Source organism: Orbicella franksi, chromosome 15 (genome assembly GCF_964199315.1).
Source record: "Orbicella franksi chromosome 15, jaOrbFran1.1, whole genome shotgun sequence".
NCBI classification, from domain to species: domain Eukaryota; kingdom Metazoa; phylum Cnidaria; class Anthozoa; order Scleractinia; family Merulinidae; genus Orbicella; species Orbicella franksi.
Genome location: NC_138159.1, coordinates 19459476 through 19479363, shown reverse-complemented (window position 1 = coordinate 19479363; position 19888 = coordinate 19459476). Strand labels below are relative to the sequence as shown.

The 19888-nt window shown below is 39.4% G+C and overlaps 1 protein-coding gene across 1 annotated transcript; it reads left to right on the top strand.

The window, feature by feature from the left end:
- The first annotated feature begins 85 nt into the window (after positions 1-85).
- LOC145469458 (WD repeat and HMG-box DNA-binding protein 1-like) lies at positions 86-19792 on the top strand. Its single transcript, XM_081453180.1, has 28 exons — positions 86-528; positions 1358-1469; positions 1841-1897; positions 2344-2435; positions 3794-3902; positions 4585-4635; positions 5429-5475; positions 5933-5981; positions 6412-6444; positions 6569-6628; positions 7140-7246; positions 7568-7652; positions 8211-8252; positions 8683-8863; positions 9227-9333; positions 9957-10043; positions 10751-10935; positions 12375-12456; positions 12927-13207; positions 13631-13739; positions 14645-14706; positions 15046-15160; positions 15319-15429; positions 15534-15602; positions 16410-16719; positions 17498-17743; positions 18252-18381; positions 18906-19792. Exons 1-28 carry the CDS (start codon positions 452-454, stop codon positions 19228-19230), a joined length of 3321 nt encoding a protein of 1106 aa, XP_081309306.1. The 5' UTR covers positions 86-451; the 3' UTR covers positions 19231-19792.
- Positions 19793-19888: the final 96 nt, after the last annotated feature.

The window sequence follows — 19888 nt, the reverse complement described above, 5'->3', positions numbered from 1 at the left end:
CAAATCTTGTAATAAGTCTAGCTATGCTACCTCAGTTTGAATTATTTGTGCTTGATCGAAGATTGGGTGGCGGGAGGGGCTGGGAAAGATATTTTCATTCGGTTTTTCACTTTATCTTTATTAAGTCTGTTTTTCTGGCCCCAATAATAATAAAATGTATGGCAAAGAACCTTGATACAACTAAATCTTGCTATAGCGAACATATTTTGCTATTCCCTTAGCTCTTCGTTTTATCGAGGTTCCACTGTACATCCCAAAAGAAAGGTAGAGCCCTTTTTTTGCCCGGGAATAAGTCAGACGGAGGGAAACTGAACCGAGCTATACCAGAACTCCGTTCGGTTCCATATTTCCAAGTGGCGCGAAAGTTGTGCGAATGAGCGCGGTAAAAGAACTTCGAAATTCAAGGAAAACATCGCTCAATTTCACCCGTTAGGACCTTTAAAAAGCCAAAATGTCGGCCGATCGAAAACCTATGCGATTTGCTCACAGTGAGGGACATACAGATGTCTGTTACGACGAAAAGGGCGAGTAAGTTGAACGAATTTTTTAGCTTAGTTCAATGGCGTGCACTTGTGTTGTTTTGTAACCTCTTGCCTGGTCTAAAATACGATTTATAAATCACACTGGCTGCAGCGTCGGATGAATATGTCGGATCATTTATGGGGGCCTGATTCAAATATTTTCACCCTGCATTCACTTGAGGAGCTATGTTCGATCGTTCGATCAGTTTATGAAAGGTGAATGTAAAATGTCGGATCTTCTCCATAAGCTGCGAAGCTAGAGCACTTGAAATTTATCATTTCCAAAATTGTTATTCGAAGCCCGGTCCGACAAATCGATGATCGGAAATTAAATTGAGCAATCGATATCAATCGATAATAAGCTTTGTAATAAGTTTAATTTACATCGATTGGTATCGATTAGTTACAACGCCTGTGCTTTTTAGAGCTCTTGAGATGATTTTAAAATTAGCTCTTATTAACCGAACGGGAGGTCCGTATGGGAGAATCTTGACCGAGGTTGTGAGTACAGACCAAACGCAGTGAGGTCAAGATTCTATGAAGAGAAAATTAGATGCTAGATCTTTGCACATCAGGCCCGTAGCCAGCAAAAAGTTTTGACCGAGGCAATATCCGTGGTTTAATTCTCTTTCTAGTTGTTTAGCAGTGTTTTGTTTTCTTCCTTCAAAAAAAAAAAAAAAAAATCACCAAGGTGAATGCCTTGATTTGCCCCATCCTAGCTGTGGCATTCAAGTTGTGATAGTTTCTTTCACCAAGTCCACAGTGAAAGCAAATCAACTTTTAAACATGCATAAATTATGTAAATGTACATAATTATTTGTGCTGTTTTGGAATAGCTATCTCTTGACTTGTGGATCAGATGGAGATGTGCGTATTTATAAAGATTTTGACGACAGTGATCCAGAATCTGTTAGAGTTGGGGATAATGTCACAGTTCTAGCAGTTAAGGTGAGTGTAGATTGGATTGTGTGTGTTGTAGTTTATATAAAATGTATTTCAGGTCAAAATTGTTTCAACCTAGGTTAAATGTTTTGAAAACCCAACGAGGTCAGCTACATGACCCGACAAGTTAATAGAAAAATTTATAATGATTTGGAGGGAACAGCAGGAATTAACCTATTGGAGTTCTTTATTGGCACCCTGCATTGCATTGAAAAGTTATCTGGAGCCCTATCTTAGTTTAATTTTTTTTTTTTAATTTAGTTGATAGATGACCTTTTCAAGCCCTCGGAAATTTTTACGGACAATATACCACCCACTTGTTAAATTACTGAGTAATGCTTATTGTGATGCACACTAACATCTTTTTTTTCACACAGAATAAGAAAATAGTGACGGCATGTGACAATTCTGTCCAGGCATTTACCTTCCCAGAGGTAAATATCCATGTGTTAAATCCTTATTAATTTAGGACACTTTAACACAGTTAAAGAAATGCTATAGCAATGATTGTTATTTTCATTTTTGAAATAATCATAGCAATTCCCGTCCAAAAATGTGAAAAAACTTGGTGGTAAAATTTATTAGGTTGTAAGAAGATCTGAAGTCCAAGTTAAACAGTGGTTTCATTAGCCTATTCAGCAGAAGGACAACTGGTTTTCACTGGTGGATAGAAGTTTTTGAAGGAAACTTCTTTATGGGAAAAACTTTTCTTTAGATGGTCAAAAGAAGTGGGCAAAACCATCCTCACGGCCAGTCAATTGCCTGTTGTGTGGCCGTTGTATTGCCATTAGCGAAACCCCTGGTTGAGTTAATGAAAAAATTGACCATTTTGCTGGTATTTTCTTCTGACAAGAGTTGTTTTAATTTGTTTTAATATTAGGGATCTCCTGATGGAATTCTGACCAGATTTACTGCACCTGTCAATCACATCTACTTTAACCAATCAGGAACAGTTATGGTAGCAGGAGCGAGGTATGCTGCGAAGTTTGAAGCTAAAAACAACTTGGTCAGCGGATAGTTTAAGTTTACAAATATTTGAACTTAGTACAGAGTATATATGTGTGTGTGGCACATTATATCTCATTGTGTAGTTCCAGAAAATATCCATACACCCACCATGGAGGGAATTTCACGCAACTTTCCCCCTCCCCTCCACCCTGGAATTTCCATTTTTTGAACACAAAAATACCCCCCCACCCTCCCGAAATTTCCACAAGTCTATGTACGCCCCCTATACCCTCTGGGAAAAAATAGTTTTGGCAAGAAAGTGTGTTACATGTAAAAGAAAATAGATAAAATAGTAAATTGTCAAATTACCCTTTGAAAATGTGATACAGTTTCGGTTAAAGGATTTGATTAGATGAGTGTGGATGAAAGTGACACCATACTTCTGCATACTTTTATCGTGAAAACGATTGCTAACACACTCAGAACGAAACCCAATTTTACAGCAAAATTACATACAAATGGAGAGAGATAAACAAGAATAAGAAATTCTCAAGTTTGCGAAAATCTTAACATCATTTGTACCTTTATTAAGAAACTAATTTCATGAAAGAAATCGACTGCCACTCAACAGCTTCGAAGACTGATGTGAAAACAAACTGCGATAGTCACCAGTGCTGTTTGGTCCACAAGATGACTCCATGTAGACTGGTAACAAGTAATGACAGCCATTTTCACATTTGTTAGCTTCCAAAGTCCTTTTTGAAGAAAGAAAATTTATTTCAAATATAATGCGATTCAAATACAAGTATTCAAGCTACTATTCTTTTCATGTGAAAGTTCTACTTAGTTGGTAAGAAAGGATTTTTGAACAGCTAGATAGACACTTGAATCCGTATTGAATCGAAGGGCATCTGGAAACTAAAGCAACCACCCTACCCCCTCCCCTCTGGAATTTCTTAGGTCTTTGACACCTGCACCCCTCCGGAATTCCCAGTTCCCTCCGTGGTAAGGGTATGGATATTTTCTGGAACCACACATTGTACAGTTTCAAAAAGTCTTCGTACCCACCCCCAAAAATAATTGTTGGAAATTTTAGAGGAGAGGAGACAGAGTGTGATTTCAAAAGGCCAAATTTTTTATAGAAGTTGCATAGAATGAAGTTCACGTAGAATTTCCATAGAAGTAGGAGGGATCTAATCAAAAAAAAACTTTTTGTGGTACTAGGGGTATGGTTATTTTCTGGAACAGCATATTATAAATTCATTAACGACCAACCAGAATCTAGGAATTTATTTAAATATATATTTTTTTCATGAATCCAGAGCTTTCTTAAATAATTTTCCTGTATATAAGTAACATGTATGCTATGTTTAATTTCATAGTGATTTCAACATCAAAGTGGTAACTGTGGCAGATGGAAGCCAGAGAATACTCAAAGGTCATGAAGCTCCAGTGTTAAGCACAGCAATTGATCCTAAAGATCAATACATTGTAAGTACAACTTGAAAATTTTTGCTCATTAAGGATCCTGTTAAGCTGTAACCCTTTCAGTCCTAAATTTGAAACAGAAATTCTCTTTTAAGTAGTGTTTGTAATACTTTCCTTTGTCCTTGGCCTCCAGTACCTGATTTCATCTAAGCCTGCAGTAACACAGTTGTGTGTATTTGACACACACATGGAAAACAAAGTTTACAGTGCACAGTGTTGAACAAATTTACAATTTGAGAATGAAAGAAATTGAAATGACTTTCTCTTACTGGAAGTGGGAGGCGCGGTGGCCTCATGGTTAGTGCGCTCCTCTCCGGATCAAGTGGTCCGGGTTCGAGCCCTGGCCGGGGACATTGGGTTGTATTCTTGGGCAAGACACTTTACTCTCACAGTGTCTCTCTCCACCCAGGTGTATAATTTGGTACTTGCAAACTTAATGCTGGGGGTAACCCTGCGATGGACTAGCATCCCATCCAGGGGGAGTAGAAATACTCCTAGTTGCTTCATGCTACAGAAACTGGATAAGTTCCGGCCTGATGGGCCATTCGGCTCGTATGCAGACTTTACCAGCTTACCTTACCTCACTTGCTGGAAAGACAGGACACCATGCAAATTTAAAGGAAAGTGAGAGAGGATAACCATTAATGAACACTGTCATTACATGATATTTGATTTTGATTTTCAGGCTTCATCAAGTTGTGATGGTACAGTAAAAATATGGAAGCTGGAGGATCAGGTATGTAAAAGTTTGATTTATACTTAAGCTGAAATAGTATACTTAGGTAATTGTACGGATGCGGTTGCAATTAAGAATTTACACTAGGGGGATGTTTGAGTATTCTCTCAAAATTCTATGTAACATGGCCAAAACGGTCGACGTAGCAACAACAGATACGAGTGTATGATTTACGAGTTTATTGACAAAAATGACGGAGACAATAATAAAAGGAACAAAATAAACGGGAACAAGTAACACAAGGGTTATTGAGAATATAACATTCGAACTAAACCAGTGCTTGACTCGAGAACTTGAGTATAGCTCAGAATAAACCAACTGAATCAACCGAATTTGCTGAACAAATGGTTGGCAATTTATAACAGATTTGAGGAAACTGTAGGAATAACTCTAAACCAAATAAGACTAGGGAGTGTATTTGTTGCCCACGAATACAGGATTTACCTAAGGGAACTAGGAGGTAACTTCTCCTACACAACAGGATTTAGCTAAGAGAAGTGTGTGGGAATGAATCACCAACACATACCAAAATAAGGTGTGTAATGAAACCAAACTAATGTAGGAAAATAACCCAAATAGTAAGAAGAAGAATAACACAACACTAATAAAAATAGTTTGAAAATTAGAACTGAAAATGAACTAAAGTGACCTTGTCACATACATGCCACTTTCCCAGGGACAAGTTTTGTCAAAAACAATTGTTTTGCCCTGATACAGCAAAAATTTATACAATCCATGTTATAATAACTGGCTTGTTCTATTGGTATCATTAACATTTTATTTTGATTTCTAGACTTGCTTGACAACATTTTCTATTCTTCCTAAAGTGAATGATGCAAGGTGGGTCACTGTAATTGTAGTGAAATTTTTATTATGAGGCAGTCAATCAGTCAGTCAGTCAGCTGGTTGGTCTGGCAGTTGGCTGGCCTGGCAGTTGACTGGCCTGTTGGTCAGTCAGTTGGTGAATCAGTTGGTCAGACAGTTGATCAGTCAGTCCATTGGCTGGTTGGTCTGTAGGAAGTTTTGATCTTGCTTGATGTTTCCACAATATTTAATGATGTTAAGCCACAAGCTTGTATTGTCATTTGAGTATGCTTTGAGAAATAAACCACATTATCACTAACCTGCACTGATATATTTAACTCAAAAGGAGTATATTATGTGGTAACAACAATCAGGGTTGGGTCAACGATGATTCAGTTGGCATAATTTGCATCTGTAAAGTTTATGAAAAAATATTAATAATTGTATCATAATAATTCTAATTATTATTTTATTGTTATTTTGCCTTCCTTAGGATCTCAAAGACTCTGTGTCGTCTTGCCTGGCAGCCAGGCAATGGCAAAGTATGTGTGACTCTTGTGTTGATGCATAACCAGTGTTCTTTGAGATAACACAAAGCATGTTGGCCTATAGTTAGTGTGTTGCACTCCATGCAGATAGAGTGATCTTGGTTTGAGTCTTGACCAGGGCAATGATGTTGTTCATGGCCAAGATTCACTACCCTCATTGTCTCAACTCTCTCCTCCCATTTGTGCAAAATAACACTTGTCGACACTAGCAAATAGAATGCTGGGGGAATGACCCTGTAATTTACTAGCATCCCCACCAGGGGGATTATGAATACTCCTGGTCAGAAATAAGTACTGGCCTCAAACTTTTTTTTCCTTTGGGATGAGAAATTATAGCCTGGGGTAATACTTTTTCAGTGGTTATTGCTAGACTGATGTAGAATTAATCATCTTAAACTATCTTCTCTCTTTTCTGGAACTTAAGTATTTAGCTGTTCCTGTGGAGAAAACTATCAAGGTACGAAAATATCGTTATCATGTGATTGCAAACATTTTACAGTGACTGATTTATGCATTACATGTCACATTACGCTTCTTTGTTTGTCATTGGCTAAATGAATATTGGTTGTTTCTCATTTTAGGTCTATGAACAGGAAACTTGGAGGAATGTTTTTAACATGGAAAAAGATGGTCACAGCGAGGTATTGATTTTCTCCAAACTTGCCAGTTTTTACAAAGAAATGGGATCACATGTTCTAAAGGCATCTGTGGTCCTGTGTTGATTAATAACCCTCGATCGGTACCCTCGATGGGCCCTTGATTGACACTCAGTCAACACTCCATCGACACCTCAGTTGACACTTGATCAACATTCAATTGGCATGTTGGTCTACAGTCAGTTGAGAGTCAACTAATTTTTGATTGATGCATATGAGTGGGTTGACACTTGGCAGATTATTGACTGACTGTTGAAAGAGTGTCGACCAAGTGTCAATTGAGATGTCAATTGAGTGTCAATCAACACTTGACAGCAGATACCTTTGGTACACATGATCCATGAAATGTATGGGAGGGGGCAAGTGCTTGTTTATTATCCATAATAAACAAGCAAGTGCTTGCTTGCTATTAGAATTATAGTGTTTTCTATACTTCAGAACAGTTAGTGTTAATAGTCTCATGATATTGAAATGGTTGTGTTTCCTATTCACGCAGTTAGTATCCTTAGTAGCATGGTCACCCTGTGGTAATTACCTCGCATCTGCCAGTATCAATGGGGAAATGTTTATTTGGAAGGTGTCTTCGCAAATGGTGATTGAAAGGTAAGTGAAAAACGATAAAGTATTTTTCGAGGTGGGTGGGGGGGGGGGGGGGGTGGCAGCGGTAGGCAATTACCCCCAAAGCAAATTCCTGAATAGCAAATACTTCTGAAAAAACAAATTGTGTAATTGGAGCTATAGGGAAAATCGAGCAAGTGCTTTCTACTACAGTTTGTATCATTATTTTGTTTTTTGATGTGAAAAAAAGAATTCCTGCACAAGCTATTGCCAACGACAAAAATCATGGACAAAAGTGAGGAAAAAGTTCATACCCTAGAATATTGCCCAATCCCCCCTCCTGACTGGTTTTATTTTGTTTCTTAGGATAAACCATGAGAGTGGGCTGACAATCTGCGGTTTGGTGTGGAATCCGAAGGGGAACAACGAAATTGCCTACACTGATAATCAGGTAATGGTTAGAGATGAACTAACTAAATCTTGGCTCATGTGTAAAAGGAATCCATGGTCGAGTGTTGATTGATGCCCTTGATTGACCTTTGATCAACACTCTATCAATACCTTGATCGACACTTCACCAACATCTAGACTGACGCCCCATCAATACTCAATTGAGTGTGGGTCGATATATGGCTGAGTGTCGACCGACTCATATGTAGGTATCAATCAACACGTGACTTGATGGCGTGTCTGTATGATTTAGTTGACTCTTGACCGACATTTGACGTAGATGTTGAGAGAGTGTCAATTGAGTGTCAACCGACGTGTCAATTGAGTATTGATCAAGTGTCGCTTGAGGTTTCAATCAAGGGTATTGATCGACACTCCACCATGGATGTCTTTAGTACACATAATCCCTAATCTTTCTTTTTAATGTGTAAAAATCATGAAGACACATGTATTCTACAATGGGTAACTCTTTTCTCTTTGTAGCAAGCATGGCTAGGAAGTAAAAGTCATTGTGTTATTGATTTATGCATTAACAATCAGTATTATGTTACTTTTGTAGGGTCAATTTGGTGTTTGTGAAAATGTCATACCAAAAGCTGAAGTAAGTTGTTCAAACTCTATTGTAACCTGATGTCAGTCCTTTTTAGTGCAAGTTTTGTTAGTCAGCTCACATTTTTTCCACAACTCTGTAAGCTTCTTCTTCTTCTCTAGGCTTCTTAGTTCCTTTAGAAACATGAGTCCAACAGCATTGCGTTTGGCCGGTTTCAGTTTCTGTAATATTAAAATGTGTTTTTACGAGAGGGGGTTATTGGCCCTTTATCTAACCCCCAACCTGGTGTGGGGGTAGGTTTTCTGTAGTGGTTTTCCTTCCCCTAGATGGTTGCCAGCCAAGGCTAATGGGTGGCCATCTACCCAAGTTTAGAATCAAACTTTTCCTTCTCTTAGATGGGCTGCCCTCACAGGATACAAACCTAAGCTCATAAGCTTGTGAGCTTAGAATAATATTAATTCATGTTTTACCACATGTAAAGGCCAAAAGCTCTAATCACACTGTTACTGGCAATAATTCAATGAATGACAGCCTTATGATGGCTGCCATGGATGCCGACAGTGATGATGAACAGCTTATTGTTGGAAAGAAAAAAACAAGAAACAAGTCCAATGCTTGGATTGACGAGGAGGCTGAGGATGATGAAGATGACGAGTTCAAAGGTGAGAAAAGTCTGATAGGAGGAAAGTTCAGGTAAATAATATAAAACTCTTGATTGATAGATGCAGTTACCAAAACATTTTTATGGTTAAGGTTAGAGAGTAGGTAACAAGTGAGAAGAGGTAAGGTAAAGTCTGCATACAAGCCAAGTGGCCCAATGGTTGGGGCTTATCTGGTTTCAGTGGCATGAAGCAACCATGAAACCACTAAATGCGGACACTTAAACATAAAAATTACAAGATCTAAATATTATGTTTAAAAGCTAATTAAGAAATCAATATGTACAATACCAGGTTCTTACCATGTTAAACTGTTCTTAAAGAGCTTTAATTTGTAAGCTGAGTAATTTTTTCATTTGCTCTCAGATATCCGAAAACTCAAGGCAGCCTTAGCAGCTCCGTTAGACTTTGGTGATGTAGACAATGATGGTGATAATGCTAGTGAAGTGTCTGCCGCAAAAGCTCCCACAAAGGTAACTACCTGTTACTGGACAGGAAGATCAGTGTGCACGTAGCAATGAAGAATAGGTGCATTGTTCCTGCATTCTGTGTTCTCTTTGTTACATTTAGAGAAGTTACAATTTTCATCAAACTTGCAGGCTGTCTTAGACACCCTGCAATGCCTTAGTGGCACCTTGCTTTACGTTTTATGACTTATCTGCAACCCTAATACAATAGAATGAAGTTTGCATTTGTGGTGAAGTCTATCTGATTTTGGTCATTACTGTTTAGTTTCTGAATTTTGTTGGAATTGTAACGAGTACAGTCGACCTCTACTAATGGCCTCCTCTCTACAACAGCCACACATTTTCGTCCCAGAGAGGAGAGAGGTGGAGAAAGGTGCAATTGTATTTTGTCAGAGATTGGGTTATAATTGGGTAAATGGATAATACTATTGAAGCCAAGCATTATTTCAGTATTTCTGTCTGATGTCAATCTTGTGACCCAACACTGTGTCCGGAAACATGGAATGCAGCATTTTAAGCCTTTAAGCTCTTTGCCTAACAAAATCATAAACCTTGTGCACTGGGCCTTTGGAATACATGTAAGAATGAAATCACATTTATTGATTCAATTTCTTAACTTTCAACTACAGGAAGTGATCCACACTCCCTTTGTACCAGTCCTCCAGAGTGCATTCCAACCGAGCTCAACCCCAGTCCATCTTATGCACAGGTTCATGGTATGTCGTTGACATTACCTATAATGAGATTCTTAGGAGGGTAACCTTGTACAGCATAATAAACAATACCACATGAAAATACTGCTCAATAGCTTTCATTTGAATGGCCAAACAGTAGGGTTTCAGCTACAGACTTAAAAGTTAGAACCACCGTGTACAGCATAATAAACAGTGCCACATGGAAGTACTGCTCGATAGCTTTCATTTGAATGGTCACACACTAGGGTTTCATCCACAGACTTTAAGTTAGAACCACCTTGTACAGCATAATAAACAGTACCACATGAAAGTACTGCTCAGTAGCTTTCATTTGAATGGTCACACACTAGGGTTTCATCCACAGACTTAAAAGTTAGAACCACCTTGCACAGCATAATAAACAGTGCCACATGGAAGTACTGCTCGATAGCTTTCATTTGAATGGTCACACACTAGGGTTTCATCCACAGACTTTAAGTTAGAACCACCTTGTACAGCATAATAAACAGTACCACATGGAAGTACTGCTCAGTAGCTTTCATTTGAATGGTCACACACTAGGGTTTCATCCACAGACTTAAAAGTTAGAAACACCTTGTGCAACCTGATAAACAGTATCAAATGAAAGTAGTGCTTGATAGATTGTTCACCCTGTAGCTATTCCAGCACTTGCTAGCATTCACTTAACACAGTTAGTAAAGAATAAACTGACAAATTCTCTTTTCCAGGTTTGGAATTCAGTTGGCATAGTGCGATGTCATACAGAAGATGAGATATCATCAATAGAAGTTGAATTCCACAACACAAGCACACACCATCCTCTCCACTTAACCAATCATATGAATCACACGATGGCAGCATTGTCATCTACAGCACTGTTGTTAGCTGGGGAAGCTCAGGACGATTCACCTAGGTACTTATATCCCTAACAAATATATAGTGTTACCTTAAAATGCCATAAAATCGTGATAGCAATAGCCAACTGCCAATGAAAATAAGCCTTCCTACAGTAGGGTTTTAACACTAGAGCATTAGGATATGACATTCAGGCAGAATATCGGCAAGTCACATAAAAATAGCTTGAGAGCACCATTGCTATATAAAATTAATATTGATGAAACAGCTGGGCAAAGCTCTGTTCACAGGTGGTCAATTTGCCATTTGTGCTGCCCTCAATGAAACCCCAGTGCCTCCTGAAAAGTTCATTCCAAAAAGTTCTTCCGTGCACCTAAATTTTTCACGTGCTAATTACTTTCAAATAATTTTCTATAAAAGTCTAACATTTTTAACACAAAAGTGCTTCTGATAATACGCTCATCCACCCTCCATCCTAGAGACTAAATGACAGAAAAAATTAAAATTGAGATGTACCAGTCCAGGTAAACACAGCAACAGCTCTTCACAGCTATGTAATATTTATTTTCTACCATGATTGGCTACAACTCTTAACCTTTTGAGCCCCAATTACGCACATATGTGTAATCAATGGTCGTGCTCTGTGTACCACTTGTGACGTCATCAATTTAAATGTCATTAGATATTCTTGATAAGCAGATAGTAGATTTAAGCTAGGCCTTTCCGTACAATGGTCAGGTTTAGATATCGACGACATTCCAACGTCGCAAATCGAAAAATAACGTTATCAGTTTTGGTGCAAAAACGGTGGTAAAATGGTCCACTACACCCACGATTGATCAAGGTCCATTTCTAGGCTTCGCCTGTAATTAACATCCAACTTTTCACGGCAGCCAGAAAGAACATGCAACGCAAAAGGTAGCCAGTGTAAAAGGGCCGAGAAAAACAGAAAGGAAAGGGGCAACAAACAAAATTGAGAATGGTTAATGGCAAAAGAAAAAGGCCAAATTTTGGCTTATGTGCATGCCCGGAATTGAAATATTGCTCAATTTTGTACCTAATCCTTGGAAAATCTCTCCTTTTAGTAAAAAAGCTTTCTTAGCAAAAATTAGGCTTATTTAGCGTCATGGCAGCTAAAAAACCTGACTAAACGGTTAAAAACGGTATTTTTTAGCGAAAGTTTGGTATTCAAAGGGTTAACTGCCATCTTCATTACATTATTTCAAGTTTGCAATTGTAATAGTTAACCAGTGATCTTTCCTATGTGGAAAATATTTACTGACATCTGAAAATGATTCCCATCTTCTGAAAAATCTCGTCAAAAATTTGTCCCTCCCCTTCTCCACTCCAAAGCCACCCATACCATTGATGCTTGAAATGGCTTTAAAACTAAAATGGTGCACACAGTGGATAGTTTGAAGTTTATATAACGTGATGTTCATTGTAGATTGTAAAAATATTATTAATATTTGTCTATAATTAATAATTTCTCAACAGTAAGCTAGTTTGTGTCCATTTTGGAAGCTGGGACAACTCTAAAGAATGGACGATCACCATGCCAGAAGGAGAATCAATCCAAGTAAGTGGAATTTTTAATATACCATAAACTGCCACTCGTAAGCCTTCCTGCTCATAAGCATCTCCTGTTATAAAAAAAAATATATTACTTCCAATTTTACCCCCTCCCTTCTTGAATATAAGCTCCCCTTAGTTTAAAATTAAATGAATTTGATTTTTTATATTTTAAAACTGAATTGAAAACCAACCAGTATATGAAGAATGTATTTTGATCAACACTGCTATAGCTCATTTCAAAATTATTTTTTTAAATTTCTCCCTCCCCCCCCACCCCACCCCCCCCCCCCTGCTCGGATATAAGCTCCTACATCTATAAGCCCATCCACAACCCCTCAACTTCAAACAAAATGACAAGAAATATTATCCTGAGAGTAAATAACTTGAATGCACAGGGAAAGAGCATATTAGTGAAGCCTGTGAAGTTTCAACACATAGGACCAATCTTTGAAAATTCATGCTTCAATCCATTAGGCGGTGGCAACTGGCAGTTCATTTGTTGCTGTAGCAACTAACAAGCGGTTCCTGCGAGTGTTTACCATTGGTGGAGTTCAGCGTGACATTCTTAGTCTTCCTGGTCCTGTTGTATGCATGTCCGGACACAAGGACCAGCTGATGGTTGTGTTTCATTTTAACAACCCTCTTCCTGGCGAACAAGCTCTAGCTCTTAAATTACTCGACTTAAATTGCAACAGGGAACTTATTGCAGAAGAAAGGGTCTTATTAAGTGAGAAGACCACACTGTCATGGTTGGGGTAAGGTTTGAATAATTAGTTACTAAATAATGTTATTATTAAGTAATTTTCCAGTAAGTGGAGTAAGTGCTGACCTAATGGTTTGTGCATTTTATTTATAACATTATAGTAAGTTTTAAACTTAACTGTTAATTTATTGTTTTACTTGAAGTGGGTGGGAGATTTATTCATCCTCGTGTTTGATGCGTGTAACTCTGGATCAAGTGGTCTGGGTTAAAATGCTGTCCAGGGTTGTTCTGTTTTATTCTTGGACAATGCGCTAAACGTCACAGTGCCTCTCTCCACCCAGGAGCATAATGGTCTCCTGAATGTGACCTTACCTTTACCTGTATTGTACCTGTACCTTTACCTGTACTGTACTATTACCTTACCTGTATTGTTTTTGATTTCTTGGTTTCTTGATTTTCTGTTTTGCCTTGAAAGGTTTTCTGAAGAAGGCACACCTGTCAGTGTTGATTCAGCTGGAGTTGTGAGGTTACTGTCACGTTCCTTGGGTACTGCATGGTCCCCTGTTTGTATCACCAAGAGCAATGTAAGTGTTACTGTTGTTGTTCTAAGTTTACTTGTGAATGTACAGTGATCCAACAGTGAACCTCCCTGTCTCCTCCCTGCTTCCCTACCTCCCTCCCTCATTCCCTGCTCCCTTGCCTCCCTACTTCCCTGCCTCCTTGCCTCCCTGCCTCACTGCGTCCCTCCCTGCTTCCCTGCCTTCCTACCACCCTGCCTGCCTGCCTCCCTCCTTTCCTGCCTCCCTGCCTCCCAGCTTCCCTGCCTCCTTACCTCCCTCCCTCCTTCCCTGCCTCCCTCCTTCACTGACTCCCTCCCACCTTCCCTGCCTCCCTCCTTGCCTCCCTCCCTCCTTCCCTGCCTCCCTCCCTCCTTCCCTACCTCCCTGCCTCCCTCCTTCCCTGCCTCCCTCCTTCCCTGCCTCCCTCTCTCCTTCCCTGCCTCCCTGCCTCCTTACCTCCCTCCTTCCCTGCCTCCCTCCTTTGCTACCTCCCTACCTCCCTACCTCACTGGCTCTCTCCCTCCTTCCCTGCCTCCTTCCCTGCTTCCCTGCCTCCCTACCTCCCTGCCCCCCTCCTTCCTTCCCTGTCTTCCTCCTTCCCTACCTCCCTGCCTCCCTCCCTGCTTCCCTGCCTCTGTCCTTCCCTCCCTCCTTACCTCCCTGCCTCCTGCCCTACCTCCTTGCCTCCCTACCTCCCTCCCTGCTTCTCTTCCTCCCTCCCTACCTTCCTTCTGGCCTTCTTCCTTCATTTCTTCCTCCCACCCTCCATCCCTCAATCTGTCTGTCTATTGTTCCTTATTTTCCTTCTCTACATTACTTCCTTGCTTTCTTACATCTCTACTGCAGTGATTATTTGTTGTATTGATAAATAGCTACGTATGTATCTGTCTAGATATTTATTTATGTGTATATTTCTTTATTTATTTCAGATGAAAAATAAATCAGACAATTATTGGATTGTTGGCTTAGATGAGACAAGCCAACAAATCAGGTAAGAGTCCTTGATAAGTGTACTCTACAGACTTTTTATATTGTAATTTTAAAGAAAACTCAAAGTTATTAGCATGCTGTTGATAAATGTACCTGCATATATCATAAAATTAGCAACCTCCTGTACTGGGCAGTTCCATTCAATGTAAATCCTCTTTTGAGGAACATTCGATCAAAAACAATTGGAAGCAAACCACTGTTCATATTTGAGTAAATATATTCTGTGTTATGTGTGGCAAAAAAAACCATCACTGCCTGTCAATTTGTTTTCTTGAAACTTGAGAATCAGTTGTTGTAAATATAGATGATTTGTGTTTGCCTTAATGACTTCTGTGTTTAGGTGCATCTACTGCAAGGGTTCAACCTACCCACCCACCTTACCGCGCCCTGTTCTTGTTCTCCTTCCATTACAACTTCCATTCTGTGAAATGACCACAGAAAAAGGGCAACTAGAGGTACCATAATTTATTTTTCATCTTTAAAACTATTTATCTCTTTATCAATTTATTTAATTACTCCTTACCAATGTTTATTAATTGAGTTTCAATATTATTTTCAAGAAATAGTTATTAAAATGCAAAACATTACTTTGCTGCATTGTTACCAATGTCAGGAAGCATATGTTCGATCAAAGCTTATGCTTGGTGGAGCAAGTGAAGATCAGCAAGAGGCTTTGAGTCAGGCCAAGACAGCACAGATACAAGGCGTCATGAAATTATTTGCAGTAAGTTTGTGATTTACTTGTCAGCACATAAATCAATTTATGAGAGCCAAAAGTAGCTTAATTATTAGGTTCCAGTCTCTAATGTATTTTTTTCTGAAATTTAGCTGGCATGCAAGAGTGATAGAGAGTTCCGTGCAGTTGAATTGTGTGAATTACTACCAGATGCCCATTCTGTAAGTAATTTCTAAAATTATTTAAATAATTTAAATAATTTAATTGATATATTTTGATATGATTTAAATATTTAAAAGCATTAATTGAATGTGTTACTGCCTTGATATCACTTCTGGCATGTATATTCAAATGATTGACAGATTTTTTGAGAAAATTGAGGGCCACTTTGTTTTGACCTGGACCCACTAAGAATTAAGAATTCAAGGAAACTGGCCCAATTGTTCACCAAAGGATGAGTTGATTTTTAGACCTTGGGATTAGTACAACTACATGGTCTAAACCAAAGTTTCTTAAACCTATTCCAAATGTTGTGCTACTGACGTGCCGAGCTAAATTCAAGAATTAAATTTGACTTAAGCATGGCAGTACCATGACATTTGAAACCGCTTAGTTCAGCAAGCTGAATTAAGTTAGCACAAGGCAGGCCTTGCAGTGCCACACAGCAGTAGTGCGACCTGGCTTCTAACAAAGTGCTCTTGCCATGTCAAACTGAATTCGTAGTCTGCTGCATCAGCTGCCATAGCTTTCTAGTATTTAAAATGGTCTTCAGCAGAGCAGACTTCTTCCGATCCTTAACGCGACTGAATTTAATTTGACGTTTGAAACCATTCCTGTTCTTTTGTCATGCCACTGCTGGGCAAATTCATGTGAGTTTGGCATGGCAGTAGCATGACGTTTGGAACCCCTTATAATTCTATATCTTTCAACAACAGTTCAAAGAGCTGTCAAAAGTTGAGATACAGCAATGAACTATTGCAGGGAGGAAACACACCCTAACTTGACAAAAACCTCAACTCCTTTTATAGGTAAGCTTGGCGATAAAATATGCTGCACGCAGTCGACGAATGAACTTGGCCAATCGACTTGATGACCTGGCTCGTAAGAAGGCAGAACTTGAGGCTGAGGAGGAGCAGGAAGATGATTTCCAGCAAGACAGCTGGCCCGTTAGGGGGAGTGAGGTATTCACATCAAGGGGGCGTGTTTGCCATCCTCAGACTGTGTCGAGACAAGTGGAACAGGCAGATGAGGAAGAGGAAGAGGAAGAAATAGAGGAGAATGGAGTAGATGATGAAATGGAAGACTGTGAAGATGATCAACAGATTTTGAGAAAGCAAGGTACTAAAAATGACTTACTGACCGACTGACTGACTCGCTGAGTGACTGACCAACTCACTGACTGACTAACTGACTGACCGACTCCCTGACTTGCTGACTGACTGACTGACTGACTGACTGACTGGCTACCTGACTGACTTGCTGACTGACTGACTGACTGACTGACTGACTGACTCACGCACTGACTCGCTGACTGATGTTGAGCTACAGCATGTGCTCTGGTGGTAATTTCAGTTGCCACTACTTTCTTTCTAAATAGCCTGTCTGTAGACATAGATATAGTTCTAGACAGTACAGCTGAACCATGCACTGTGTAAGCACAGCTCTCGTCAGTCATGGGCAGATAATATAATTGGGAGTTGTGTTGCCCTAATGGTTAGTGCAGTAAACTTCAGATTGAGCAGTCCAGGTTGGAGCCCTGGCTGGGGACATTGTGTTCTTGGGCAAGACACTTAACTCTCACAGTGCCTCTCTCCACCCGGGTGAATAAATGTGTACCGGCAAATTTAATACTGGGGGTAACAAATCCAGGGCCTGAATGGGGTGCTACGAACTCCCATTGTATAAAGTTTTCAAGGAAGTAGTCAGTAGGTAATGTTGGTGACCTTCCGTATCTGAGAAACGATTTTCACTTGGTATTTCTTATTTTTTTTTCTGTAAGAGTTGTTTTCTGTCAGTCCTGGTACATGCATGTGTGCATATGGCTTCATTTACAAGTTGATCTGTTTAATGAAATAAATTTACATTTTGACTGTTTACAACACTTTTCTTGTTGTAGAAAGGAAGGGCCTAGCAAGACTAGACAGTCGGGATTTTGGATCTTTCCACTCAAAATCAAGTTCAGCTGTAAAACTCAAACCACCACCCAGTTCTCCTTCTCCAAGTCTAAGTTCAAGCCAGGGTCGTTCCAATCCATTCAGAGTGGGTAGTCCTGGAAAGAAGGCCTCTGGAGTGCACGGAAAGAGTTTCTTTGACAGCGTAGAAGAGGAAAAGAAAGCTCTTCTGCTCAGAAAAAGCAAGATATGTGAGTTATGTTTTGTAGTGCTTGACTAAATGTTTGTTTATCAGGCTGTTATCATTTTACCCTGTGATTAAATTATGGGGGATATAAAATTATATTTGTAAGTAACATGTCCTTTAATTCTTTTGCCATTTACCATTTCACGAATGCTAGAGGTATAAGTTGACAGTTGGCAGGCGTGAGTTTACATATGACAAGACAGAGAATCAACAGATGACAGACAAAAGGGTGATTTTGATGCATTTCGACTGAAGATGTGTTTTGAAAGAGAGCAGTCATTTGCACTTGTGATTTGACATGTGATTTGACAAATGATGCGGTACTGATGTGCATGTAACAGGCTAAGGTGAAGCTGTGAGAGACGAGCTCGCTTTGCTCGCCCACTCGTTTCGCACGGGTGCTGCAGCGCATGCTATGTAATTACATGTTAAGCTAACTTGTGATTAAAGAGCAACGCAGTTTTTTTAGTTTTTTTTGAAAATGGTTATTCTTGTTATTATTATTATTCCAGCTCCAGAGTCCAAGCCAGCCCAGAAAAAGAAAAAGGGGAAACAAACCACTCTGTTGCAGTCACCCCCAGAGAAGGAAAAAACAAATGAAAAGACAGCACCCTCAGAGAAGAATGCTGCAGCTGTTAAGAAGTAAGTTATCAGTAAATTGACCGATCAATCAATTCAGTCAGTCGGTCAGTGGTGGGGCCCCGTCCACAGCACGCTGGAAGAATATGAACACGGATGTTTCACTCTGAAAACGCATCAAATGTTTTCTGTCCTCATTACGCTGGAGGAAGTTAAAAACGCAACAATGGGAGAAAGAAAATAAAACAAGACAAAGGAAAAGTGAGAATATGTCGGCGCCTGCTTAGGGGAATGTCCACCTCCGGGAATGAGTAAACAGAGTTTGTATGGGCGGTCAAATGGGTTTTTTTGGAGGCGATCGTGAGTAGAGCTGTCCACTTACAAAAGTGTCCTTTACATCTACATTTAACAATTGATAACGCTTTCGCATCCAATCGATATAAAGTAGAGAGGTAAATAAATAGAGTACAGCACGGTGCTGCAGAGTGCTGTACTGTACAGTGGAGAGTTTAGGAAAATCTCAAAAAGGGCATGGCCTTACAGTAGAAGTTAAATCCCAGAAATAATTGTTATCTTTTGTCTGGTAGAGTCAATGGTTTCAACCTGTGGTTTGAAAAGAGTAAAGAAGCTCTGTCAGAAGAGAATCCAGAACTGTCTGATACTGACCTGGTAAAGTTTGCCATGCGACAGTGGAAGGCCCTGGAGGAAGAAGAAAAGATGGACTGGAATAGGAAAGCAAAAGAAGCTACTAGTGGAATTACAGAACAAGGAGACAAGAAGAGAAAACGAGAAAAGTGCGACGATGAAAACGAAGACACAACAAATACACTCAAACTAGCCAAGAAGACAAGAGAAGTAGTTGCAAACGGTGCAACATCTAAGCTGGCTGGATTTGCTTACAAAAAAGATTAAGTGAATTTGTAAATATAAATTGTCCAGTAATATCTTATTGCAATCATGAGCTGCTGTAAAAATTGACTCCAAGAATCTGAGATTTTAAGCACTATCTAAGAGTTATGAGGGCGTCACGGTAATTTGAGTTATTTTGGCCGCGTACAGAATTACCTTTAAATTAAAGGAAACCTGAAAATAGTAGTTAACTAAGAAAGAAAAACACTAAAGAGATAATAATAAACCATATAGGGACAAGGATGGTTAAGGATGGAGAAGATTAACACGGATTACGACGAACTTGAAAACTTTAGGCTAAACTTTTCAAGATGCGCAAGCCGTGACGTAGCTCCTTTAAAGAACCGCACCCTTAGCAAAAAATTACGATTACCAGACCTCCCTATACCTTCCTCCCAAGATGACAGACAATATTAAATCCACCAATCATTTCATAGAAGACAATTTTCCTATCCGCGTTTCGTTTGGCTTCCGTTTCCTATTCACAGGATATTTTTTTATTGCATTTAAAGGAAAACTTTTATTTTCATAGTGTGAATTAAAGTACGGGATCATTTTTGGAAAATCGAAGCTTTTCCTACACACCATGCAAAATCCCCCCAGCTGCTCCCTCGAAAGTTACGAGGTCATTTCGGATTGACATACATCTATGAGCCTACAA